At 40.5% G+C, this 27969-nt stretch overlaps 1 protein-coding gene across 2 annotated transcripts; it reads right to left on the reverse strand.

The window, feature by feature from the left end:
- Positions 1-262: 262 nt before the first annotated feature.
- Positions 263-27916, reverse strand: LOC311055970 (ral guanine nucleotide dissociation stimulator-like 1). 2 transcript variants are annotated; one of them, XM_084072284.1, is made up of 17 exons: positions 27604-27916; positions 22304-22587; positions 20283-20327; positions 19515-19714; positions 18168-18325; positions 17168-17416; positions 16342-16445; positions 15440-15524; positions 11637-11699; positions 10516-10602; positions 9784-9816; positions 9268-9389; positions 7779-7868; positions 6403-6529; positions 4550-4882; positions 2528-2642; positions 263-2341 (listed from the first exon to the last, which is right to left on the reverse strand). In XM_084072284.1, exons 1-17 carry the CDS (start codon positions 27625-27627, stop codon positions 2202-2204), a joined length of 2259 nt encoding a protein of 752 aa, XP_083928410.1. In that variant the 5' UTR covers positions 27628-27916; the 3' UTR covers positions 263-2201. The 2 variants fall into 2 exon arrangements, with proteins under 2 accessions (XP_083928410.1, XP_083928409.1); XM_084072283.1 differs by having other exon boundaries at positions 10516-10605.
- Between the last annotated feature and the right edge of the window lie 53 nt (positions 27917-27969).

Here is a 27969-nt window from a genome sequence, read left to right on the forward strand (position 1 = left end):
ATTGCATTTGGTTACATTTGTACACTCAGTTACTGTAAGAATTCAAATTTAGCACCATTGGTACACTCAATGCTTATTGGTTTGGAAGAGAGGATTTTAGAACATGGTTTGTCTGTACTTAGGCTATGTCCCTACAAAAATAGACCAATTACAGCCGACGCTGCAATGCAATGACTTTCATTCACAAACTGCACATCCACTTTAACTTGCTACAGATGGCGTAATATTGACAGAGAGGCCACACCATAATTAGACTTGTCTTGTTTTTTAATATGCATTCTTTTTTTTTCTCAGACCATGACAGAAATTTGGTTCATTGTTACCAACATTGCAAATATTCATCAGAGTAGCTCAACTATGATTCCTAAATACATTATTGTTTAAGCTATGTAGATCATAGTGTTTGAAAACAAACAAAAGAACGCATAAATCAGCGGATGCACAATTCATCACTAATGAAAAAAAGACAATGATAGAGAAGACATTAAAATAGAAAGTAATGCAAAAACACCTGACAATTATGAACATGTTAATTTAGAGCAGCAACACAGGAAATCTACTCAGCACGCACAACAGCATGCACAACACACACACACACACACACACACACACACACACACACACACACACACACACACACACACACACACACACACACACACACACACACACACACACACACACACACACACACACACACACACACACACACACACACATATACTCTCTCTCTCTCTCCATCACTCACTCACACACATTTTGTCATTTGTTTTCTTTTTAGGCAAAAATGTAAAAAAAAAAAAAAAAGGGGGGGGAAAGAAAAAGGACAAATAACTGATCTACAAGATCAAAACGCTTGTAGATCAGCAAGCTCACAATGATCTACATCTACTTGCACAGTAGATCTGCTATTTTCGCACAACGTCGCTGTATAACCAAGTATAAAATAGAGCTCAAGCTCATTAACACAACTAAGGCTGGATCTTCTGCCCTGAAAAGTCTTCACTAAAACTGAACGCCTTCACTAAAACTGAACTAGAACTGTCCATCAACGTCTCCTCCGGTACGGTGGCTTACTGGCCATGACAGGAATGCCATCGAGCCAGTCGGGGTGGCCACAGTTCCTCTATCCCACTCATACTGTATGTCATCAGGCGTTTCACGCAGTGATGCTGGCACGGACCCAGGACGGAGAGATAGCCATCTAGATCATCAGTGTTTCCCAAACACTGGGTTGGGACCCATGTGTGGGTCGCAGACAAATTTTTTATGGGTCACAGTAAATATCCCTTCATTTTTTCTTTCCTACATTTTGTTTTTAATTATTATTATTTCAAAACATAAAAATAAAAAAAACATTTTGTCATGATTTAAAAAGAAATTCAACAATTTTTCAAAAGAATTTCATGAATAAATAAAATTAAAATCAAAGAAATTCTTATAAATTAGATAACACATGTTTAAGAAGTATGAAATGAAAATAGCCGATCTACAAGCTCACAGCGCATCGTTAACGCCTTGTGAGCTTGTAGATTTGCTATTTTAACTAGCTTGGGTCCTGGGGAAACATTCCCTCTTCTGGCTCCGCAAAGCAACACAGTCCAGGATTCCTAATCTCTTTTGTCTAAAATTCTCTAGTGTCTAAAATTAAAATAAAAAACAAAACTACCTGTGGCATTCTGTTGTTCATTAAGTACTTGTCTTTGCGTCACCTGCCATTTAACCCTTGGTTTTGGCTCAGCCGCCCCGGTAAACTGCCAGGCATTTCTCAGTGTTCACATGTACAGTAAATGGGTCACTGCTCTTTGCACGTGTCACCCTCATGTGCTTCCATTGTGGGATGATGTTCGTAAGGAGCTCATTGTCCAGGGGAAATGGGCAAGGAATGTGTTCCATTGTCACAGTTCATCAGTAGTGATTCAAATAAGATTAATTCCAACAGTTATAGTTAAAAGCTGTTCTGGTCCAAGTGTTTTCCGTTTAGTATTTTTATAAACTATGTCCCCAGGTTCCTGAAGTCTTCATTTTAATCCATAAAGTGACACTGCATTATCAGCTACCGTTCATTACTTCACATTTGGATTCTTTCGGAATCCAAAAAAAAAAAAAGAGTAGACAAAAACAACTACTCCATGACTTCATTTCCACTCAGAGTTCAGTGCGTCTGTCTGTTCTTCGGCCTCCATTCCACAAAGGAGGCGCTATTTGGTGTAGCGACCCAAACTACAGGTTGCCCTCAGCGGTGTCTTCTGGCCCTTCGAGAACTTACGTAGAACAAAGTCAAAGTTGGCTGCGGTGGACATGGCATAAAAGACATTGGCTTTGTCTGGTATGAGTAGCTCTGAAAAGTAAGAGACAAAAGTCCTTTTACTGAAAGCCTTCTATGATGGACGCTGACGTGATTCAATGATGTTTCACTCACTCACTTTGCAGACACAAATGTTTCACTCAAGTTAAAAGGCTGAGTTTAATTAAAAATGCAAAAAGAATATATACAAATACATTGGGTTAGACATGATTTTTCTACCTCTTCCTGGAGAGATGAGCTGTGTGAGAGTGAACTCCTGTCTGCTCATGTGCTCCAGGTGATGTTTCTCCAAGGCCCTTTGAATCACCTGGGCAGTTTTGTCCTGGCTGGTCAACTGTGAAGGACACGCAAAGAACCAAAGTACTCGTTACACATAAACTAAAGAAAATCTGGAGAAATACGAGACTTAATAGCTAGCCCTGGGGACCTCTTTTGCACAGCATGTGAAAACTAATCTAGAAAGCAGGCACTCCTCATTATTATTGAGACAGTTATAACAGAGCTTACACTGGTTGCCAAGCATGGCCTATTAACAGGGAACACTGACGTTACCAGCAGGTAACCCAAAAGCCTCATTTATACTCTGCAGTACAAATAAACCTAATACTGATGAAGGTTCAAAGCATCTCTCCTTAGCAGCGTCAAAGTGAATGACCCCCCTCTGACCACTGACTTTACCAGCATGTCAATTCAATGTTTACAAAACTCAGCCCACCAATAAATTATATATCTATGTTCCCATTGTTGGATATGTCAGCACATTAAAATAAATTCCAATCACATTGTTTTTCTTTTCTTTTACAACTGTAAGAACCCACCCCCACTTTTAGTCATTGGTCGACTAACAGAAGTTGCTAATACAAAGAACACATTCCTTTGCTGGCTTCCCAAACACAAACACTGCCAACAGACCTTTTTTGCGATGCGTTGTAAGCTTGTATATGAGCTATTTTGGCTATTTGTCGTATGACAAAGTATATACAGTGGTAAATTAGTATCATTGGTAACACCTCACAACAGTATAACATTACACAACTATTTATGTCAATAGGACTGCTGTGAAAAAGGTCTATTGTGTTTGCTGGAGCACCCAGTGGTGGAAAGTAACTAAGTACATTTACTTACAGTAAGTACTGTACTTAAGTACAATTTTGAGGTACTTTTACTTTACTTGAGTATTTCCAATACTTTTACTTCTACTCCACTACATCTCAGAGGCAAATATTGTACTTTTACTCCACTACAATTATTTGAAAACTTTAGTTACTAGTTACTTTGCAGGTATAAATTATTACATTATAAAACATACATTAACCACTTTAGTCCTATTTTATACATAGGCTATTTGAAAATAGCAGATCTACAAGCTCGCAACGCGTCGCAATGCGTTGTGAGCTTGTAGATCTGCTATTTTCAAACATTTTAGTACTTTTACTAGTGTTACTTTAAAGGGCAAGACCACTTTGGTAGAGGTTTGGGTTGTGTAGTTACCTTGCCATGATGTAACTCCAAAGGTGGGTATGAAATAAAAAATAATTGCTCCATTGATTAGAAATTGATAATTCAAAATATGCTCCTCATTGACTTACATTGTACGGTAAAACAGCTCTCAAAGTCACTCTTTTAGCACATAAACGAACGCAAACAAAGTTGATTCAGACAATATAGAACATCACCAAACCCAGTACTGTTTTTTTTTTTTATAAAAATGTCAACTTCCTGTTGATTTTGCCATTTTTAATAAGTAGAAAACCTGGATTGGATCAGTGGATCCGGATCCAGATCTTCAAATAGTAAAATCAACAGGAAGTTGACATTTTTATTAAAAAAACAAACAGTACTGGGTTTGGTGATGCTCTATATTGTCTGAATCAGCTATGTTTGGGTTCATTTGTGTGCTAAAAGAGAGACTGAGAGCTGTTTTACCGTACAATGTAAGTCAATGAGGAGCATATTTTGAATTATCAATTTCTAATCAATGGACCAATTATTTTTGATTTCTTGTCCACCTTTGGAGTTACGTCATGGCAAGGTAACTACACAACCCAAACCTCTACCAAAGTGGTCTTACCCTTTAAGTATATTTTGATGCCAATACTTTTGTACTTTCTCTCAAGTACATTTTGAATTCCGGACTTTTACTTGTAACAGAGTATTTCTATATTGCAGCATTGATACTTTTACTTAAGTAAAACATTTGAGTACTTTTTCCACCACTGGTCTGTGTTCATCACAACTCACCAGGATGCTCTTGTACATGTTTCCGTTGTTTGTGCCCAGGTCCACGCTGACCCGGACGATGCAGGAGTCTGCCACCTGCCGGTTGTAGACCGGCAGCATGGTCATGGACACGGAGCGCTTGGGGGAGGAGCACTCGGGCAGGATGAGATGGTGGACCGCGGCCTGAGCGCAGAGGTCCGGCTGTGAGCTGGACGAGGAGCAGGAGGAGGAGGAGGTAGGAGCCTCCATGGAGGAGTCCGCGGAGGAGCAGGGAGAAGACGTGGAACAGGACGAGGAGGAGGAGGACGAGGACGAAAAGGTCTCGGAGACATTGTTGCACGACAGGGAAAGTGGCTGTGGGGAGAGAGAGACAGAGAGAGAGAGTAGGAGATGAAGAGAAGGGAAATTGTGAGATGGACAGAAAGAGAGTGAAAGAAATTCATTTCAGAGAGTTCCTTTGGAAACACTGGCAGTCATAGCACTAGGCTCTATGCACAGCAACCATATTGTGAAGACATTCACAGGTGTTACCAATGATACTAATGAAGCCTCTGTTCCATTCTGGTCAAACAGAGTCAGGGTGCTGATATTATGCATGTCGACTCACTGGAAACACTGCTACACCAGTAGGACTAAAATGTGGGTTCAGGGACCCTCATGGTTCCAAATGGCCCCTTACGGTTGTGTAACTCTGAGAGTGTACAAATGTAACCAAATGGACCCGTAAGGGTCCATTTGGTTACATTTGTACATTGTACATTGGTTACATTTGTACATTGTAGCACAGAGTTACCACTGTGCTACACTAAATGGAACAGAGCCTTCATTAGTATCATTGGTAACACCTGTTAAGGAAGTGAAAATATGGCTGCTGTGAATAGAGCCTCTTATCGAGCACTGCGCCCATCAGCGATGTTAATTAAACTCTGAGAGTACGCGTTTATGCAACCGCATATATTTATGGAACCAAAATGGAGCTGTAAGGGTCATTACATTCGTACACTCTCAGGGTTACAAACGGATAACTTAACACTAAGGATTTACTGTGTTCAGCGAGCTCCACGCCCCATTAAACCAACAGTTTAAGCACCTGCCTCAATGGACATTCCACTCTCACTCAAGTACCCTTGCCAGTTTCAACAGCACGTCAATGAGTATCTATTGTGCTGTGATAAACCAGCTTTCGAGCTGCGTTCAATATATTTCCCAGCTGTTCAGAATTGTTTCGGGGGGTTGACAATTATTAACTGTGATTGTGATTATTAACTGTAAGAGCCATTTGGTTAATGTATGGGACAACGCGTCTCTGAAAAAAGACACGCTTGATTACACATATGAAGAGAACAACATGAGGAGACACATTAGCAATGTTTCCATCCATTGTTCTTTTTTATGGAAATTATGATGCATCACTTAGAAAACGTCTCAATATTGCAAAAAAAGGTTTTCGACACTCGCTTAATGTGGAAAAGCTGAGCTCGAGTAAAGGAATTATTGTGACACACAAGAATGGAAACACTTTCATTCCGTGTGGGAATCCAAAAGTCTACCACTCCTCTGAGATGGAATCCCCACATGTCCAAGGGAGATATTGGACTGGATGAGCTTCAAGCAGTACTATTTGACGACCAGTAGATGTCCTACAGGGTCTAAATGTCTCAATAGAAGATTAGGGAGACCACCTCCAACCACTGCAGATGTAGTAATTATATAATAACAATGTACTCTACCATACAGATGCATTGAAATAGCATTTTACAATTAGTTTCGGATTGCAACCTTAAACAATAAATAACAAAATGATAATACAATAATAAGATGTGGAGACCTTTCCATCCTTGGCCGTTTTTAATTCACTGAACGCACACACACACCTGCAGTCTAATGGAGCAGCCTCCATTGGACGAGAGGTCTTCCATCTCAGATCCACTGGATCCAGAAGACGACACACTGATCTGGTCCGCTAGCACCTTCTTAGAGCTGTCATTCACTGTCAAGAGGCTGGGCACAAACAAACCGGGTTTCTGAACAACTGGCTTAAATGCAGTGGTGGAAAAAGTACTCAAATGTTTTACTTAAGTAAAAGTATCAATACTGCAATGTAGAAGTACTCTGTTACAAGAGCCGCGATGCGACGCGCTGTGAGCTTGTAGATCTGCTATTTTCAAATAGCCTAGGTATAACATAGGGCTAAAGTGGTTAATGCATGTTTTATAATGTAATAATGTATCTGCAAAGTAACTAGTAACTAAAGTTTTGAAATAATTGTAGTGGAGTAAAAGGGATGTGACGTGCTGTGAGCTTGTAGATCTGCTATTCTTGGTGCCTGGCAGCGACATATGACGTAGTATAAATTAAGAAGACAAACAGGGAGTGAGTGGGTTCAAATAGGCTTTTCCGAGCGGCACCACAGCCACAGCCAACCAATAGTGTTGGTGGTAAATGTGCCATATTGATTGCAAAACGCACTTCAAATGACTCCTGTATCTCAATGCCTCTAAATCAGTACCAGCCTATATAAGCTATACAGGGTCCTCATAAGCAAGGTACTTTGAAAGGATGAGGAACAAGGCAGAGTTTAATAACATTGTGGCCTCCCTGTCCAATCTCTAACTATCCATAATTCCAAGTTAAAAGGTGTGCAGTTTGTGAACAAAGCCGCAACCTATATAGGTCAATAGTACTCTGGAATGCTCTGCCCAAAACCCTCTTATCTACAATCCATAACAAAATGACTTTAAAAATATATGTCAAGGGATATCTTGCCATATCCTGTCAAGTATGTAACTGTTATTTGTGTATTTGGTCTAATTTGACTGGACTGTTGGATTTGATTTTATCATGTTAATTTGTCTTTTTGTATTCATTTTTATTTTATTGTTTTGTTTTACTTTCATTTGTATTTTCTGTATCTGTATTGTATTTGCTTTGTTCAGGACCCCAGGAAGACTAGAGGGTCATTCATGTGTCTCTAATGGGGATCCTTTAATACACTTAAACATAAACAAATCACAATGCAGTGTTCAGTGGTGAAACCACACCAGGCACGTTGACTATATGGTGACGGTCTCCTTTGGCCAGATAGAAATAATTCTTCATAAATAATTCACCTACAGTATAAGTACAAAAGTGCTTCAAACGTCTATACGAAGACTGCTAGTGTTCACGTCTGTGGGAGTATGATTTACGAGCGTCTTTGTGTCAACCGTGTGTGCTGTAGATTAGAAGTGTAGACAGGTACTTTACTTACGAAGTGAGTTTCTTTGTGAGAGTGCGATGGCTCCAGGGGCCCGGCGAACACAGGTCCACAGGAGGCTCCAGACGTATCGACAATTCATAACTGTCAAAAAAGAAACAATGCCGTTAAGATATCAATTCATTCCCTACAGCAGTCACACTTTGAGTAACCAGCTAACCTAGTTCACATAACCTACATTACAGTATAAATACTGTAGGTTATTAGAAACGGCCACACCTTGTGTGAACCTACAAGTGTGTTTTACATTGATAGATGAACCTTCCAATTGCACAACTCAGATTATACAACTGCCAACTACTTTGATTTCAAAATAACGCACACTGGAATATGATACTACAGTTATATGGGCCAAACGGATCATCTTCCTTCTCTTTTCTTTATATAAAATAAATCAACTGAAGGACAAGAACTAAGGTGCTGAATCAACGATACCAGTGTCCACTTGAAAGAGGAAACTTTCTAGGCATGTCTTTATGATTGGTGGTAGTAGTATTAAAGTATTAAAGCTACAATCCGTAACTTTTACGTCCTGTCCTGCTTATGTCATGTGTTTTATGTAAAGCCTGGTCTCCCGCGTCAGATATCAAATATCTACCGCTCAGGCAAGAGAAAATCCCAATTTAGCCAGGGGAGATATTAAGCTTATCAGCTTAAGCCGGTACGACTTGTCAACCAATATATGTTCTACCCGACACCAGGGTCTAAATTTCTCAATGGAAAAGTACGGAGACCACCTCCAACCACTGCAGATACTAGTTACGTATATCATATACGTAACTAGTACTGTACATCTGCAGTGGTTGGAGTACGTACTCTACCAAATATATTAACTAAATAAAGTTGTATTCATTAAAATAAGTTATGGTATGGCAGCTTTAAATACTGATTAAAATCTTTAATGATGGGAATACATTATATTCTCTTCAGTAAAGAGTAGTGAGCAATCTTTATTGAGACAGACCGGGCAGTGTTCTGTCGAGTAGAGAGAGAGGGAGAGAGAGAGAGCGAGGATCTCTGAGTAAGGTGTGATTTTACTTGGGTTGCGTGCCAGAGTCGTGCACCGAAAATACCCAAACAAGCTCAACAACTCGTTACAGTATGAGCTTGTGGATCGGCTATTTTCTGTGCATGAAACCTGCATGCAACTTAACCCATTCAAACCAGGGAACCCATCTGTGTCATTTTAGATTTTTCTTTGGCTATTCAAAAACGGACCACGGACCCCCATCTCAAAGCAGAGAAGAGAGGCAAAGATTTGAGTAAATAAATGTTGCTTTAAAAATATATATATTCAAAGATTTGCAAACATTTTGACGATTTTTCTAAAATAGCAGGTACAAGTTCATAGCGCACATGACCTTGTATATCTGCTATTTCTTAAAATCCAAAGTATAAATAATGGATAAAGTGGTTACACAGATGCGTCAACCGGTTTGAATGGGTGAAGTATGACTCAGGCTAAGAGAGCTTTCCACCTCACCTCCCCAGGTCAGTGAGCATCTTGTGTTCCCGCAGCCAAGCATCGATCCTGGGGTGTTGAGGCAGGTTGTACTGGGCACAGGAGGCCTGGAGCAGGTGGATCTGGGAGAGAATCTCAAACTCCTGCGAAGGAGATAAATCGAAACGTAATGAAAAATTAAGAGTGCCACAGACACACATAGAGGACAAACGGTCACTACTCTCGTGACCTGCACGGTTACATAACCGCGCTCAGCGGGACACGAGACGGGTGACACTTTGAACAAAGTCGTAAATTCTCTCGAGGAGAGAGAATGGGCGAATGGACAGCGAAACTAAATGGTGTGCCAGTCTCTCCCATTCTGCACCGTAAAATAATGCACTATCAGCTTTATTTACCTAGTCAAACATCCCCGCGCACACCTGCCCAGAGACAAGAATGCACCGAGGCGATAACACCAGTGACATATGTGTTGAACACCTTTTTGTATACCTTTGCATTTGTAATGACTCTTAAAAAATGTTTTTTTTTGCTTACCCTTCTCCTCTTCTCAAAGTTTATGAGCTCCCCCTGTCAAAACAATAGTAAACATCCGTCAAAAAACAATAGTAAAAATATAGCGCTTCACGTGATTAACACTTTATCAGAGATTAATGAGAACAGAGACTGAGAAGAACTCAACAGCATGTGATAAAAAGGAATATAAATAAGGGCGTTTGACAAGTAGACACCATAAAACTAATGTGCGGGGGGAAATTACATGAGACGTACAGTATATATTTCTGTTTGCTAAATGTGGGGCCTCTGTTTATTGGCAATCACTTCCTCATGTGAATATCTAGGTAGCTGAGTAGGTAGGTAGAGAGGCCGCCTGGGAATTGGAATGTTGCTAGTTCAACCCTCAGCTTGCTATGTATCAGAGTGTGTCCATGAGCAAGACACTTGACCCCGAACAGACCCCCAACGAGTCGCATTGTGAGCTTGCAGTTTTTGTGTGACACTGTTGTACAACAAAGTATTTGAGTTACAAATGTTCGCTTTAGTCAAACTTTCACGATTTTTCAAAAATAGCAGATCCACAAGCTCGTAGCGTGGCACTCAGTGCCGCGCTATGAGCTTGTAGATCTGCTATTTTTGAATAGCCAAAGAAATCTGAAAATGCCACAGATGCGTTCCCGGTCTTAATGCGTTAATGAAAAAAGAAATCGATAGAATAATGGCTACGAAAATAATGGCTAGCCTTGCAGCTCTACAGCTGACAGTATTTACCTCCAGGTTGTCTGGCAGGGCAGTGTCCAACATGGTGAGGACCGTGAGGTAGGTGCCCAGGTAGGGGACCACGGCACTCGAGGTGCTCTGCTGGAAATAAAACAAGAAAACAAAATAACAGCAATCAGACATGATGTACGTGATGCAAGTCGAATCGTGTCTACGGATCCCACTGTGTGATCATTTTGAACAAGGAGTCTAAAACAGCAGACGTATGCCAGGCAATGTTTTGCTGTGTCTGTTAATACATGGCATTTTTCACAAACATGCACACAGATTGATGCCATATGCAGTTTAACACATGAAAACTGTTTTGTTTCTGGTATAGGTAGAACTTCTGTCAACACAAACAATGACCGTCCCTTTATTTGTAACATGTCGTTTTCTGTCACATAAGGTATATGACCCCATTACACTGAATGACGCAAGACAGCAAAACATCGATATGGGACGGCCACTAAGGCGGCCGAAATGGTATAGAATGTCATCGACTTAAGAGGGGTTTTATATGAAGAAAGTCACATCTGCAGTAGAACACAGTAGGTTCGTGTTACAGCCACGGAGGATGTACGTATGACTCATACAAAAAAAAAGACCCGTCTGCTCTAATTATTACTGGCTTTTTTAAATCCCGGTAATCCGAGGCCATTTCAAACTTGCCAGCAGCCCTGAGGGGGGCTAAAGATAGGTTTCGACTCCCTGCCACGTCAGACTCATTAACAACCCTGGCCGAGCCAACAGAGTCACTTGCGGTCTGGGTTGACAGAGTTGTGTAACATGAGAACATTTTGATTTCACATGTGACTTATGAGAAGCCAGCGTTACACTAGCCTTGTGAGAATATACTAAGAGGACAACACCGGAATCCCTTCTTTCCCGGCAAAGGATGATTAAAACAAATTTTCCTTCTTTTGGTGTGAGACTTTGAGATTTCGACTTGCCCATTGGTGTGTTTTGGGCACAAACAGTTTTAAAACCACTGGCCTGATGCATCCTAGTGCACCATTTATTCACCAACGTTCGAAGCTATTGAAGGCTTAACATTGAGCTTGACCTAGACCTCAGCCAGTTTATGGATGCAGATGTAAAGTTCCCTTTCCCTCCACTGAGGTATGGCTTACCATCTGTTTGGAGATAGGACACCACTTGGGAGAAACGTTATCCATGGCAGGCTGGGTCCTATCCTGTGAGGAAAGATCACATGGGGGGTTTGGGGCTATATTTAGTTCAATGTTACAAGTGACCACAGGGTGCCATCATCGAAATAAATGAATACAAGGCTGCCTTTCTCAAGTCAAGACAAGCAACTCAACTCAACTTTATTGCCACATGACGTAAAAGAAATGTAAAAAAAATAAATAATCATTTGCAGTTTAAAGAAAGGGGGGAAAGATAGAGGAAGAAATAAACAGAAAAACGGGTCAAATACGGTCAATATGACGCATGGTTAAAAATAGTATTGGAATGAAGCAGTTGAAATTGCAGCAGATATTAAGAATGATGTGCATTATGTGCGTACAATTGTGTGTGTGTGAGAGAGAGAGAGAGAGAGAGAGAGAGAGAGAGAGAGAGAGAGAGAGAGAGAGAGAGAGAGAGAGAGAGAGAGAGAGAGAGAGAGAGAGAGAGAGAGAGAGAGAGAGAGAGAGAGAGAGAGAGAGAGAGAGAGAGAGAGAGAGAGAGAGAGAGAGAGAGAGAGAGAGAGAGAGAGAACACTTTAATTACAATTACAATAATAATCATAATAATAATAATAGATATTTTAGCTAGTCATTGAAGTATAGGGCTTACAGTAAGTGGTTGAAGCTAAAATGACTTCTATGTTAAAAAGAGTGAGTTAAAGAGAGTTAAACCCTATATACTTTGTTGTACTTGGAAACACAATGTGTTGCATTGTGTGTGAGTATAAAGATCGGCTATTTTTACTGAAGGTTCACCTATTTTTGACGAATGTTTGCCTATTATGACATGCCCAGAATAGGGACGCTAGGGTTCATGTGGTTAAAAACAGTGTGAGTAACAAAAAAAACATCTATTGAATTGCAGCACATAATCACACAAAGTCACATAGTCATACACAAAAAGCTTACCCAAATAATTTGGGTAACCATAAACCATGTAACATCTCTCTGATACTTGGGAGAAGCAAGAATTCAAACCGGTCTTATCTTTTTAATTTTTCTTACATTTTTCGTACTTTTATATAATAATAATAATTACTATTATTATTATTATATTTCTTACATTTATCATTTTCTTACTTTGATTCTCTTTGAATACTTACTTGTATTATGTATATGTTCACATGTATGTTTTCTTTCTGTTATTTGCTTTGCAAATGTAAAACTCAAATACATTTTTAAATAAAGAATTCAAACTGCAGGTCTACTGTGAGAGCAGGCAGTTCATGGAGGCCATGAAGGCCATGGCTGCCGTCGCCCCTCGTTTTGGCCTTCTGATATTCAAAAACTGATACACCCAAAGGCCACAATGGCCTTGATGCCCTGTCCGCACTGCCCCAGTGTGCCAACTGATTTCACAGTATTCTCCTTGGCTTCTTTACTGTCAATATGTTTTTTAGACACCGGTGTCCGGTTGAGATTCTGAATTCTGAGATAATGAAAAGCTGTATTTATTTATTTAGCTGGTAGTTATACTGTGCATTTACGTGTACAATTAAATCATTCTTAACCATCAAATTCAATTCATTAAACTCATTGTTTTTTGACGGCCTTCCTGCCCTGGCATTTGGCCTTTGTGTCCTCAAAACATTTACTACACCAAAATCCAAGTGGCCTTGCCCCTAAAACGATGAAATTCCAGGCCTGCACCAAGGGAGTACTGAGTCACTCCTCATCTACTGCCACGGTCTGTAGTGTAAACTCACCTCATCCCCTAGTACTTACGTATTATCATGCACTTCCTGCTTGTGGACTATTATTTTGATTCAGATAGATGCTAGTTATGTTGTTTACTGTAGATGCGTCGATGCCAGGTTTGACGTCTACTCGTTACCCTGTAGTTACTCTGTAGCACATACTGCATTTGTTTTCTTAGCACTACAGTTCCCCAACCACTTACTCTGTTATTGTTTGACTAGAGCTCATGCCATTTACTCTGATCTTGCACTTTGAAGGTTGCTCTGCCTCTGGATAAGAACATCCGCTAAATGCTTAAATTGTAATTGGATGAGTGACTAGATGGACCAAATAATACAATATACCCAGTGGTGTAAAGTAACTAAGTATATTTACTGAAGTACTGCACTTAAGTACAATTTTGAGGTGCTTTTACTTTACCAGAGTATTTCCAATTGTCTATACTTGTACTTCTACTCCACAACATCTCAGAGGCAAATATTGTACTTTTACTCCACTACAATTATTTGAAAACTTTAGTTACTAGTTACTTTGCAGGTATACATGATAACATTATAAAACATACATTAGCCACTTTAGTCCTATTTTATATATAGGCTATTTGAAACTTTAGTTACTGCTTACATAGCTGTGTATTGTACAGTGTGTTTGCCTATGCACAGTGCCTCATTTGTCCAAAGCAACGCCAGGACAAGACTGAAGCATTCTGGTGTGAGTGCATGCGTTTGTTCGTTTGTTTGAGTGTGCGTGCGGGATACAGTTTACCCAGATAAAAGCTTCCTTTATAAAATAGGGAGTGTCTGAAAAGGACTTCAATTGTAAATGGATTAAACAAAGCTGTGAGACACTTCAAAGCCTTTCCAAACCTTTGTGAAGCAGTTAACACATTAGTTAGTTGGGCTTTCATGAACAAAAAACACAGGATCCAAGTCCATATTGACTTAGCAGTCTTTCCACTGCAACACCTCTGAAGAGAATGGCTGAAGGAACCTGGGAAATTAACCCTCGCTGTGTGCTTACGGACGTCAGACTCTAGCTTACTACTGAACACCCTGTTAAGCCATTTATATAAACATTAACTGAAGTAAAAAAGGATATTTTTAATAAGTAAGTAGCCAATCCATACGGGTTGAAAATAGGGCCCGACCAATGCTAGACTTTTGGGTCCGATGCTGATCCTGATTTTGGAGAGTCCTAGACCACTGATGATGTTCTGACCTATTATTTTGTTTTTTTGTTTGGGTTATAGCTGAAGACTGGTATTCTCTTGAGAACAAGTGACTGCTCCTGGACTGCTCTTTGTTCAGTTCATTTTAAACGAACCATTATGTCCCACAGTGGTTAACGTCACAGTTAAATATTGATAGATGTAACAGTCTGACCTGTTAAATACAGTATAGAGCCTTCTGTAGAACAACATCACTCTGCTAACTGGTATTGCCAACTGGTTGCGTTTATGATTTGGTTTTAATGGATTTCGTTATCAAATTGATCAGCTCATCTTTGCCAACACAAAACAGCTGAACATGAATCATGTGACTCAAGGCTGTAAATGCAAATAAGTGTCTACATAAATGCCTATAAGCAATGAACCACATGTACCCCGGCGTCCCTATTCTGAATTGAACATTCGGTGAAAATAGCAGATTTATAAGCTCACAACACGTTGCATTCTGATGCATTGTGAGCTTGTAGTCTTGGCAACTTTTGGCAAAGATATTTAGTGCAGAGCAAAACAGGAGGGAGCCTAGTAGTATATTGCCCTGGTGGTGTCAGGTCAACCATGTACAGTAGCCGGGTTTCAGTAGTTAATTCAGAGACCTGAATTTTTAGTTACATTTAGAAATGTTATGAAAACATGTTTTCTAGATGCAAGACAAACTCAAAGATGAATATCCGTAACATCATTTTAAAACAAAAAATGCATTTAATTAACTGGGCCTTAAAGAACAGTATCCACTAAATCAACTGGGAATTAAGACCTAACATTGTTTGTAACAAGCTAATATGTGCTTCTTTGTGATGCTGATTTTGGCTGGTCTTCTTACCTCCACCAGCATCTCTCTGTTGGAGAGAACACAGTTCTCATCAGGGAAGGTCTCCCATAGGTTGTCAAAGGTCGCCATGCTCTCCCTGAAAGAACAAAAAAAAAAAAACACACAGACATTTATTTACAGTGGCCAGGCCAGCTGATCGGAACCTAACAACAGTCTTAAATTCCTAGAGCCATTTAATTAGGTCTCACTGTGTCATAAACATTAAGGCACACTTAACTCAAGTCTGTCTTTGCATAACTGGTCGACGGACTGGACAATTACATATAAAAAGTTGGTCAAGGACCATGCAGCTCATTATACGTTCACCTATTTGGGCCAAGACGACATGTTTACAACAGAGAAAATGAATATAGAATTTTATGGTTCAATTATCCATCACATTGTCAACTTTTATTGGCATGTTAAAGTGTCTCAGGTCCCGAAGTGGCATATAAAATATGGGTCACATTAAAAGTGTCGACTTGCGGCTTCAGGTCACTTTAGTCTTACATAACTCTTATAGTCTTATATAACAAGTTCATCACCCTCATTAAAAGAATGATGACGAAGAAAAACATGTGATACAAGGTGATACAGCCATAGAGCTTGGATCAAAACCAAAGGTTTTAAATGTCTGACTCAGTTGTCATCGTGTCCGTGCCCGCTTGTATTACACCACCGGTGGTCCCCTGGCCAAGAATGGGCCATACATTCCAAATGAATGAGTGAGATCTTCCAATTAAGCCCGATTTAGATGGGTGCCAGTGTCACGCACCGAAAATAGCCTGTCTTCAAAAATCTGCACAGTTCAACGCATTGTAAGCTTGTAGACTGGCTGTTTACTAATAACTAACTAAAGGTTGGCACATATGAACCCGAGATTGTGTGTGTATACCCAGACATGTGTCCCTTACCTGTTGACAGCAGCCCAAGTCTTCCTCAGCCTGTGAACAGCATTGGACTGAAGGGCAGAAAGGATGGCCCTGAGCGAGGATAAGTTCCTTAGCTGCCGACATTCCTGCAGGAGCAACAAGTGAACAGCATTGTTGGAATTCAGTACATTCTCTAGGGGACCGTGAATGAACGTATGACTTGTACGACGAGTATTAAACAATGATGCGTTTTTCAGCGTTGTATTTTTAAGACTTTCTTTCTTTCTTTCTTTCACAACAGGAGAGTCCGGATGATCTCTTGTTTTGAATTGGCTTCTGATCCGACTCCCAACAAATGGTTCAGGGAGTCCAGCCATCAGGAGTCACAATTGACATGATCAAAACACTGTTACAACACTCGCTCATCTGGCAAGCTTGCTAATCTGGATATACAGTAAGCATAGTCACACCATGTAAGTCTAAGGCTGAACAGGAATACACCTTAACACTAAAACCTCTTATTCAAGTAAGAAAATAAGGTATAGGGCCACTTGATAATAGCAGCAATTGATTCTGGGCATAGACGTAAAATATTGCTCGATGTCGCGTATTTACATCGACTTAAAATGTACTTAATATTGAATTGTGTCACTCAGACACAGTACTAACAATATTGCGTCACATATGGTCTGATCCCCTGATGTAACCAGGGGTGTACAATACCGTGTGTGTGTGTGTGTGTGTGTGTGTGTGTGTCTCTGTGACTCACTGGCATGCATTTTTGGAATAGGTGAAGGAGGTGTGTTCAAGCTAAGCTTGCTCTTTGAATCTCGCCACCCTTGGCTTTGAGCCACTCTTTGTCACCAACCTGTGCCACTCTGATCCACTTCTCTATGATGCGGGCCCTCTGTGCCGGGCTGGTGGGAGTCCTGCGGGAGGAGGGAGGGCTGGAGCTGCCGAGGGTGGGCCGGCACAGCAAGGAGGTGATGACCCGGTTGGTGACGGCGTTGAACTGGGCGATGGTGGCCCGGGTGGTGGGGGACATGTTGGGCTTCTTGTCCCTCTGGGACCACACACAGCCCAGGCACTGGTAGGGCACCAGTTTAACAAACAGAGCCTGGGACACAGTGAGAAGGGACAAGGATTTAGCCAGTTTTCTTTTTGACGTTTTTATAGACAAAAATGCGTATGAACACAGATTTGTACATGTTTTTCAAAAGGATAAGACACAAAAAAGCTCAAGTTCATTTCCTCTGTGGCCATTTGAGTGTAAATGTGTGTGTAAATGCAGTGGTGTAAAGTAACTAAGTACATTCACTCAAGTACTGCACTTAAGTACATTTTGAGGTATTTGTACTTTACTTGAGTATTTCCAATTTCCAATACTTTTACTTCTACTCCACTACATCTCAGAGGCAAATATTGCACTTTTACTCCACTACAATTATTTGAAAACTTTAGTTTTCTTTTATTTTTATTTTCTTTTATTTTACTTTTATTATTATTACAAAATATACATTAACCACTTCAGCCCTATATACATTTCGGCCATTTGAAAATAGCCGATCTACAAGCTCACAATGCGTCGCGATGCGACGCATTGTGAGCTTGTAGATCTGCTATTTTCAAAATATTTTATACATTTTAAAACTTTTACTTTTGGTACTTTAAGTACATTTGATGCCAATATTTTTGTAATTTTACTCAACTAAAGTGTAAATGTGTGTGTAAGTGTAAGTGTAAATGTGTGCACCAGGTTCAAAGTGGTTACACTGACAACCCCTCCTGATTGAGGTCAAGTCAAAACGCGAGGTGACAAAAGCCCGGAGAAGACAAAGCCCTTTCAGAGTGAATTCCCTCTCACTTACCGAGTCGAGGCGGGTGAGCTGCTCTGCGATGGCGTGCACGGAGAAATCCATGATGTCACTTGCTTCCTGACAGGGCTCACAATCCAAACCTTCCGTGCCGGAAGAGCCTTCTTCCTGTTCCACATCTGCCTGGGCAGAATGCCTCGTGGTCTCCATTTCTGGAACATCGTTGACAAATCAAAAACCAAGGCTAAGGCTAAAAATATGTGAAACATATGGGTTTGCATACCAAGCATCCAGTTATGTGACATAGTACATGAGCAAAGAAATGTAATTAAATAAATGCCACCTTGTGGTATTCACTTTCAATTCTTTCTACTTTCTTTCTCATTTCTTGAATAAATGCAGCCAGACCAGGCCTTATATCTATACGTTTTTGTATACATTATCTTATTTCTACTTCCTGTATGTTACTACCTCAAACTCAACTTTAATGTTACATCACACGATTACAGCTGAAGATTGAGATAAATTAGTTTTCATACAAGCTTCCAGCATTTGCAGTTTCAAGGAAGTTGGAGTACATAAACTAAAGGATGGGAAAAAATATCTGCTTACTCCTTTATTTGTTTATTTTGCTCTTGAAGCCTAGACATATCACTCTGCTGTAATTTGTATCTGTCCCGTTTCCTACTGCAGTGCAGCTACTGTATGACAAATGAGTTTCTCAAAAAAGTCTGTCTGTCCGTCTGTCTACATGTAGCCCACAAGTAGACTGGTCAACACAGCACAGTAATGTTAATCAAATTGTCCATTAACATCCATGAGATCGCCAAAAAAGGCTAACAGCATTTCTGCATATTACTTCTGTACTTTAAATCCCAACATATGATCCGGGATGTGTTATGGAATTCAAAAAGAGGGCAGGAAATCTTTCTCTCATTAGAAATGAATGTTTTCTCTCATTAGAAAAACATGAAACCTTACAGCAGGAGTCTTCAACAAGGGGTCCGCCAAATCTTTGTGTGATATGATTTTTTTGTTTTTTACATTAACCACTTGAACCCTAGCATCCCTTTTCTGAGGACAACCTTAGCCAAAAATAGCAAATCTACAAGCTCACAACGCCTCGCAGCGCGAGGCGTTGTGAGCTTGTAGATCGGCTATTTTTGGCAAAGAGTAATAGGTGTAGAGCGACAAAAGAGCAGACAAAGTAAAGAAAAAAAAGTTTAATCTGAAACACAATTTTATACAATATAGAGGGGGTCCCCGCTTCATCTCTCTCTCAGCTAGGGGTCCATGGCCTGAAAAACGTTGATGACCCCCGCCTTACAGTAGCGTATGTAACTGAAAACAAATTGGACATCAGAAGAAAATTCACAATGACATGCGCGGAGGTGTAGTTACCTTCCTTCTGGAACCTCTTCAGCAATTCCTCTGCCTGCCCGGCTAAGGAACAGAAGTTGGGCTGGCAGCGCATGTTGGTGGATACGGCCGCACTGATCTGCAGGTGATCCATCAGCAGCCTGAGTGGCGGGTGACTGGGAGGACTCCTGAAGTCCTCGCTGTACTCGTCCAACCATGTCTGGACCAGGGTCAGAACCGGACTGGGGAGACGGTGCATTCAGAGTCTGTTTAAAGCCTGATTTACACTTTGTATACTTCGTATGAATCAGAAAAGAGCAGATCTAGCCGTAAAAAAGCAGATCTAAAAGCTCACAACACATTGCAATGCATTTTCGAATATAAATCAAGCATAAGAATTATGCTGGGGGTTCCAGGCCATTATTGCCATTTGGAAATACTGGATTCTTAAGTGAATACAATTTCAATTAATTGTACAGGTCAGATGCTGCAATGAAGACTCATCGTTTCAGATAAATTAGAGAGAGAGAGGGGGAACCAGCCACAAAATGGATTAATCATAGGTAATTGCAAAGCAATATTGATGCTTTAAGTTCATCACTCAATTCAATCAATTGAATATAAAGGAAAACAACTGTGTTGTTTTGAAACACATTAAAGGGCTTTGTTATTCATAAAAATGTTTTACTGTTATCAAATATGTTGTAGCACTTTGTCAGATGGCGGACCTCTCATTTTAGAATAACACACGCTTTCATACGCAGCATATGAGTTGAAAGAGGGCTGTCATGGGAAAAGTCATCCACCCACCTCCTGTAGCATTCACTGTTGTCCATGTCTGAGGCGGCATTGTCCCTGCAAGACACAAACAGGGACACATTCACACAGGCACTGTGAATGGACTATACTGTGGGTTTGGCCAAACTCCTCTCCACAGGCCATCTACACTACACAGCAAAACCCTCAGGGTTCATTTAGCTCTGTGAGTGTACAGATGTTACCTCATATTTGTACACTCACAGAGTTACAAACGGACAAATTAACACTGACTTGACTACTGTGTATCAAGTTATTTTAGTTTTCGAGTATTTATTCTTTTTCACTTGATTTCAGTTTAGTTTTAGCTAGTTTTACTGCATGCAGTTTTCGTTTTAAGAATTGACTGGTGTTAGTTTAGTTGTAATTTAGTTTTTCAGGGATTATGAGGAAAGCTTTGATTTCTAGAAGCTGAAAATGATAGGATAGGATGATGGTGGAAAAACTAAAACAAAGATTACATGCAATGCTATATAGTTTTAGTTCATTTTAGTTCGTTTTGCATCGTTCACTTTTTTTTTAAACATTTGTGTTTATTTTAGCTATAGTTAACACAATTATTTAGTTTTAGTCTTACTTTTAGTTAGCTATAATAAGCCTGCAGTGTATTCTCTTATACTGTACTGTATATTCCCCTGTCTTTCTGCAAGCACAAACCTGCTCTCCTGCTAACTGCACACTAAGGCCACTCTGGATGTTTGTTGTACACAGACCTAAGGTAATGCACACCTGCGAGGTGTTCATTATCAGGACATCAAAGATGCTAGGAGACTGCTGCTTAGTCAGGGCGGCTACTGTAGGCCTGTATGTGTAATACAGCCCTTATGCAACATGGTGATTTAGCTTATACAGCAACTTCAAGGACGGCCTTTCATCTGCGTCTTCGAAGGTCTGAGGGCATTCACACCAAATATTGTATTTGTCGAGTTAAATGCATGCCGGGACACGGCATGCATTGATTTTGTTGGCCAGATTTTTTCATGCCCCCTATCCTTTTGAATAAAATATTAATGGTTCCAACCTGAAAGCCAAACTTTAATAGTTCATTTGTGTATGTGTATGTGTATGTGTATGTGTATGTGTATGTGTATGTGTATGTGTATGTGTATGTGTATGTGTATGTGTATGTGTATGTGTATATGTATGTGTATGTGTATCATCATCCGTGTCACTTTGAATAAAAGTCAAGAGCTGTAAAGTAATCAGGTTAGTTGTTCAACTAAACATTAACTAGAGAGACAGAAACTAGGTTGATGGATAAGGATGTATAGAAGGCAGTCAAGGAGCTCCAATGGATGATAGAAGTGATGGTAATTTTCCTCTAAGGTTTTGTGTCCGGTAAATGAGTGTTTACGAAACGTATGAAACATCCACATCACCTTCGTGTGTATGCCTAGTCCATGCCTAGTTCAGACCACCGCAACGCACGCTTCTGATTGGTTGTCGCGTTATCTAAACTTTTTGTGCCGTCTCTGCCACCTGCCGCAGCGAGGACGCATCCGGCTATTATAGACAACGCATGGAACTACAAGTTTTCTTAAAACATGGATATAGGGCTGTCACGATTATGCCATTTTACTTGACGATTAATTGTCATACAAATAATCGCGATTAACGATTGAATTGTGTTTCTGTCGTTGTTGGACATTATTGGAGCATTATGAATGAAAAATTAAATTTCTGTTTGGCTTTTATAGCCTTCGTAAACAAAAGTTGCACAGGGCAGATTGACAAATAACACGTTTTATTAATTACACTATCAATTGAACATTAATAGTGGAAATAGCCGATCAACAAGCTCAAAACGCGTCGCATCGCGACGCGTTTTGAGCTTGTAGACCTGCTATTTCCACTATTTTTGTCATTTTTTGAAAATATATGAACATTCTTAACATTGAAATGATTATGACGATTATGCAAATTATGCAATTGCGATTATTGATATTTTCGGCGCGCAACACCGCCGCACGACAAAGTTGAAATCAGGCGCAACTCCTCCTCCCCCGTTGTCTTACCTCTGGAAGAGCATTTGGATCAGCGCGGTGGTGCTGGTGAAGGTTCTGTACGTGGACAAGAAGATCCGGCTGTAGTCCTGACAGCCGGGCTCCAGGAGGTGGCTCACCAGCCGCTCCAGGGTGGCCGCCTTCAGGCGCCGCACCTTGCAGGTGCGGTACTTGACGAAACCCGAGCCGGGACAGGCGTCGTTGCCGCCGGGGCCGGGGGACAGGGGCGTACGGCGGAGAGTGACCCCGTACACCACCCCATCCTCAGACTCATCACACCACTCCTGAACTGGGTTCTGAAAAAAAACACACGTTGATGATGATGTTGTTGTTTTATAGCACTTGGTTTCCAGTGGTGGAAAGTCATTAATTACATATTACTTATGTACTGTACTTAAGTACAATTCTGAGGTACTTTTACTTTACTTACTTTGATTATTAATACAAAACGTACATGAGGTGGAATCATTATAGGTTAAGCTACCCAGCAACACAAAGTAATTTAAATCAGCCCCATCTTTACCAACTGCAACCTTAAAGGAGTGGTTCACCCAAAAAAAAGTCCTTATTTTCTATCAATTACAAACCCTATGAAGCCTTGAATTCATGGAGATTTGTTTTATTTTGTCACACAGCCAATAATTCAATGACCGAGTGGCTGGTCAGTAGGAGACTCGATTGACCTACATTTGAGTCTCCACCAGTCATCACATTATTGGCTTAGGGATGCGACAAAAACGAAACAATATCCATGAATTCAAGGCTTCATGGGGTGTGTAGTTGATTTTGGGTGAACTATCCCTTTAAGTACTCATTTACAATCCAATACAATGATTGTGAAATTGACCATTCTGTATAATGAGTGCAACACTGAAAATTACACCAGCATGTAGAGGCAGTCACGCACACTGAGAAAGACTGCGACTTGGATATCCTCCAGTGGTCTAAAATAGCCCTTTCTCCTTGAAATACACAGTACGGTTATGGGTCAACACAAAATATATTTAGTTGTGTGACTGGTCACAACACTGGAGGGTCAGAGGCTGGACCTTGGGGTGGTAAAAATAGCAACAAAACAGCTTGCACGACCTAGCCAGCAGAGAGAGAGAGAGAGAGACACACACGCGCGCGCACACGCACACACATGCGCACACACACACACACACACACACACACACACACACACACACACACACACACACACACACACACTTTAAAGCAACAAAACACAGTAAGCCTCCCAGTCAAAACCACCATGTCAGTCTCGTGGTGGCTACGCAAACACATGCAATAAATCCTGAGTACTTGTACTTATACTTTAACAACTCAAAGGGTCCATTCGATTACATTTGTAGATGTTGTACCCTCTCAGAGTTACAAATGAAAGCTGCAATACACTTATTTTAATCTGCAGTGCATGGTTGGAGGTGGTCTCCTTGTGTTTTCATTGAGAAACTTAGACCGTGGTGTCGGGTAGAACACCTACTGGTTGACCAAGTAGTACTGCCTGAAGCTCATATGAGCAATATCTCCCCACTAGCCAGTGAGAAGATTCTCCCTTGGGAGAGCGGTTGAATCGTGTAAATTCTGACGCATGTGGCGGGCGGAGTTCAACATTGGTGAACTTTGACCGGGTATCAACCAATAGGAAAGACGTGCCGCCGTTGACCCCACTTGGCAGCCATTTTGCTTGTAGTTTTCTTTCAGTGAGCCAACACTCCAGCAAACAAACTACACACCAGAAAACTGGCACTCATGCCTGTGTAAAAGCCCAAAATATACCCCTGGTCAAACTATACAAGTGTAAACTGGACTAGCCTGGAATATACCCCGGGGTATAGAACAGGCTATAGCCCACTTTAACTCTGGGTATATTTTGGGCTGGCACTGCCCATAATACGCAAAACAACGCGGGACGCGTGTGAAGCCTCGGCTTGCGTTGGCTATGACGCGTTTGAAGTGCGTGTGTGACGGGCTGCCCTTACACTGTGTAGCATGTAATGACTAGCCATCCAGTCAAAACACACCCAACAGCCAATAATTACGGTGTGTCCTAAAATGCACATGCCGACATTAGCCAGCGTTTAATGTTTGTTTTGAAGTTTTTTTTGCTTACTAAGCCGTTAGCACCTTCAAAATACCAGGCCTATCGGGCTTCTACATAAAAAAAATGTTTATGGACAAATACAGGATTAGCAAAGGTTAGTGCATCGTAGGCAAAATGTTCTGAATAAAAATACTAAACATTGTGTAAATGTCAGCAAGGTCTCCATTTCAGTGCTGTCACTCACTGACATGGAAGAGCGATGAAAGGTTCACTGTAAGGAGAGTGCACAAATATGGAACCAAATGGACCCGTTACTTAAAATGCTTTCAAGCTGCAGTCCATAACTTTGACGTCCTACCCGGGATTCAAACCCGGGTCTCCCGCACTCGGCCAGAGGCGAGTTTCAGGCACTGCTACACTGTAGGGGTCCTACCCGACACACCAGGGTCTACAATTCTCAACTAAAGACTGCAGGCCACCGGCCCCCATTTGATACAATATTTTGTCTCTCAGACCCCAACCCACACCGGAATGTTTTCAGTTTTATTTAACTGTGAGAGTGTACAAATGGAACCAAATGGACCCGTAAGGGTCCATTTGGTAAGGGTCCATTTGGTCCCATTTGTACACTCTCACTTTACGCAAATTGATTTAGATAAAACACACAGTAGTTTTCCATTATGATAATATCAGCCATGGAGACCTCGTTTGGTTTCAGTGAGAGCCCTCAGTGCATTCACAAGAACGCCTCCTTCAGAATGCTACAAGAGCACTCGACGCAATTATTATGTAAAGGAACAAGGGTTTATGAATGCAGCCGTTTTGAAAAGTTCCGCTGTGTGTTGAATGAAAGCGGGATTGTCCGTCGTATAATGAGACAGGCCGCGTCGCATAAATCAAAAAACGCAGACAAAGAAACCACTGGAAACGCCGAGATAAATAAACAATTGCTCTCCTCTGGACTGTGGCAACTACAGTGACACAGTACAGAGTTTTCCTTTTTTAACTCTGATAGTTGTAGTTAAATTAACACCACTGATTTTTACCGTCTGTGCATGATAAGTCTGTTATTTTCTAATAAAATAAAAACGACCTACAATTTTTTTAAAGAAAAAACAAACAAACTATAATGACATGCCCAAAATAGAGACGCAAGGGTCAAGTGTCTAGCCAAGTGTCTATATTTTCATCAGTCATAACATAGAGGAAAAAGCTCACATTTCAGACTACTCTGAATCCTATTAGCAGGGCTACAACTGCAACTACTACTGCACTTTTCCTTATTTTCTTTCATTTCACTGCCACATATTCATAGAGCAAAAAGCTCAACATTCAGACAGCTCTAAATCCTACAGATTTCCAAGGTTTCTTTCTACGTTCAAAACTAGCTAGAACATAGTGTTATCTTGGGCTGGAGGCCACAGGGGACAGCAGGTTATCATGTCACGGACCACCTTTATCAAACTGGTGCAGATGCAGATTCCAGATTTGTGTCTCGTGTGTGGGGAGGTTTTGTGGGCAGCTTACAATATAATGTCTTCTATTCCAAGCTCATCATTACGCCAAGGACATGACAACATTACTCATCTCTTAAATTATCACAGTTAATGAGGGGGGTTGCCAGTTGGTTACACTTGACAGAGCACATTGGCAACTCTGCGTTTGTACAAATGTAACCTGCAGGGTCCATTTGGTTACATTGGTACTGTCTCAGAGTTACAAGTGGGTGAATTAACACTGAGGAGTTTTGGTGACATTACACAAACATGCAGACACACCATTGTCCATTAGAACTGTATAGTATCAACATAATATGTTTAATTTCACTATTGACAATAGAAGGCTTGTGAGACATAGATAAATTATAGGCCAATATTGTCCCAAGCACTAACAATACAGTATGTACAACAACTAGCAACCTCCTCCACTCATAATGTCATCACTGTGCAATACCATTCTGCTACCTGTTGTCACCTTTCAGAAGTTCTCATTTTAAGTCATTTCCATTTAATTATATAAAAATGCAAATTTCTAGGTATGGACTACTGTACGTAAATATCTGAAGTTGTCCCTTATCTGTTTGCCCAATCTTTAATGACACATTTGAGCACTGCCTCCAGTGTTTTACATATTGTCAACAGAGCAGAATCCTGTTTAACTTTGAGGGTCCCAGAGGTTAATTTTTACACCCTCAGCTCAGGGTTAAACAAAACACGCACAGGATTTTGCTGTGTGGTAACATTACAACAGGGACTTCGAGGATGATATCAACTAAAACAAAGTGAATTCAATTCTTAAGACAAAGAGACAGCTCCTTATATACAATAACCATGTCACCAGACCAGTTGCATTACACACATGAGGGCTGTTGTACAAGAACCCACGCTGCAAAATCCTCAGCGTTCATTTCATTCATTTGTACACTCTCATAGTTAACTCATGATATCATGTCCTCACAGCCCACTGGATCATCATGAATCATGATGGAACAATAATTCAATGGCAGATCATTAAAGTATAGGCACACTAAAGTAACCTAAAATCACAGTCACAACACCACATATACAGTAGGAGCAATGTAGGCCACTGATTCTTAATGTTAAACAAGATAGTCAATAGGAACCAAATTGACCCTTTACAAGACTGTATACTCGCAGAGTTAAATGATCACTAAGGATTTTATTGTGGAGATCCCAGGGTCCCAGAGATTAAAAAAGAAGGTATAAAATGGCCTACAGTATATTAATATGAGGGTTATTGAAAAGAAAAGGGTTGAGAATCACAGGTCTAAGTCACAGTCACAAAGCCACACATGTAGGCTGTAGCTTACAGAAAGGTGGATCCACACTATAGCTACAGTATGGTATAATGTTCAGCTGCCAGCATGACCTACATACATATGATTGACCATCAACAGCTGTAAGGAGGAGCATATATTCTTTCTATAGCATAAGACTGAGTGGACCTAGAAGTCTAGCCAGTTTGCTTATTACAGAGAATTTATGACAAATTAGAGTAGGCTACAACACAGGTAAATCATAATATAGCAGGCTAACACATATAAGATGAGATCAGGGAGAAAAATCACAATATTATAGCTGTTTTGGTTGATTGAAAAACCTGCCTAAAGATGTGATCACAAAACAGTTGTATAAAATACCCAGCCTTTGACTTAAAAAAGAAAAACTAGCCTATAAGTGGCCACACTAGATAATTCAAAATGTATCAATTTAAAATCCACATTTCTGTAAACAGTTTGACTTACCATTGTTAACTCCCATTTTCCCATAGCTCGTCGGGTTTATATGAAAATAAAGAATCCACTTCACGAGGTGCACTTTAGGGATGCATGTTGATATAATATAAAATAATAATAAAATATCTTCCTTTGAACTACATGCTTTACATGTATAAAAACATATTCCCTGTGTTACACTTTTCAAGTCCGTACAGAAATGAACATATTGCTTCAGGTTGTCCTGTCCCGTCCCGTATAGTAATAATGGGTGGATTAAAGGTGAATCAAAGCGTCTTCAGATGTTCCCACACAGACACGTCTGACTGCCTGTCTGACTGACTGACTAATGATACTGACAGCAGCCTCACCTGAAACTCACTGCAATTTATACTG

The sequence above is a fragment of the Gymnoscopelus microlampas genome (genome assembly GCF_963454915.1).
Source record: "Gymnoscopelus microlampas genome assembly, chromosome: 11".
NCBI lineage: Eukaryota > Metazoa > Chordata > Actinopteri > Myctophiformes > Myctophidae > Gymnoscopelus > Gymnoscopelus microlampas.

What these genes read in the sequence shown, in the direction of transcription:
- LOC311055970 (XM_084072283.1), bottom strand. Translation starts at nt 27,627, where the DNA reads ATGGGAAAATGGGAGTTAACAATG. An exon ending in GAAAATGGGAGTTAACAATG is followed by an intron (nt 22,588 to 27,603) that starts GTAAGTCAAACT and finishes GTTTTTTTTCAG; the next exon opens with AACCCAGTTCAGGAGTGGTG. An exon ending in AGTGGATCAGAGTGGCACAG is followed by an intron (nt 16,446 to 17,167) that starts GTTGGTGACAAA and finishes TTGCTCCTGCAG; the next exon opens with GAATGTCGGCAGCTAAGGAA.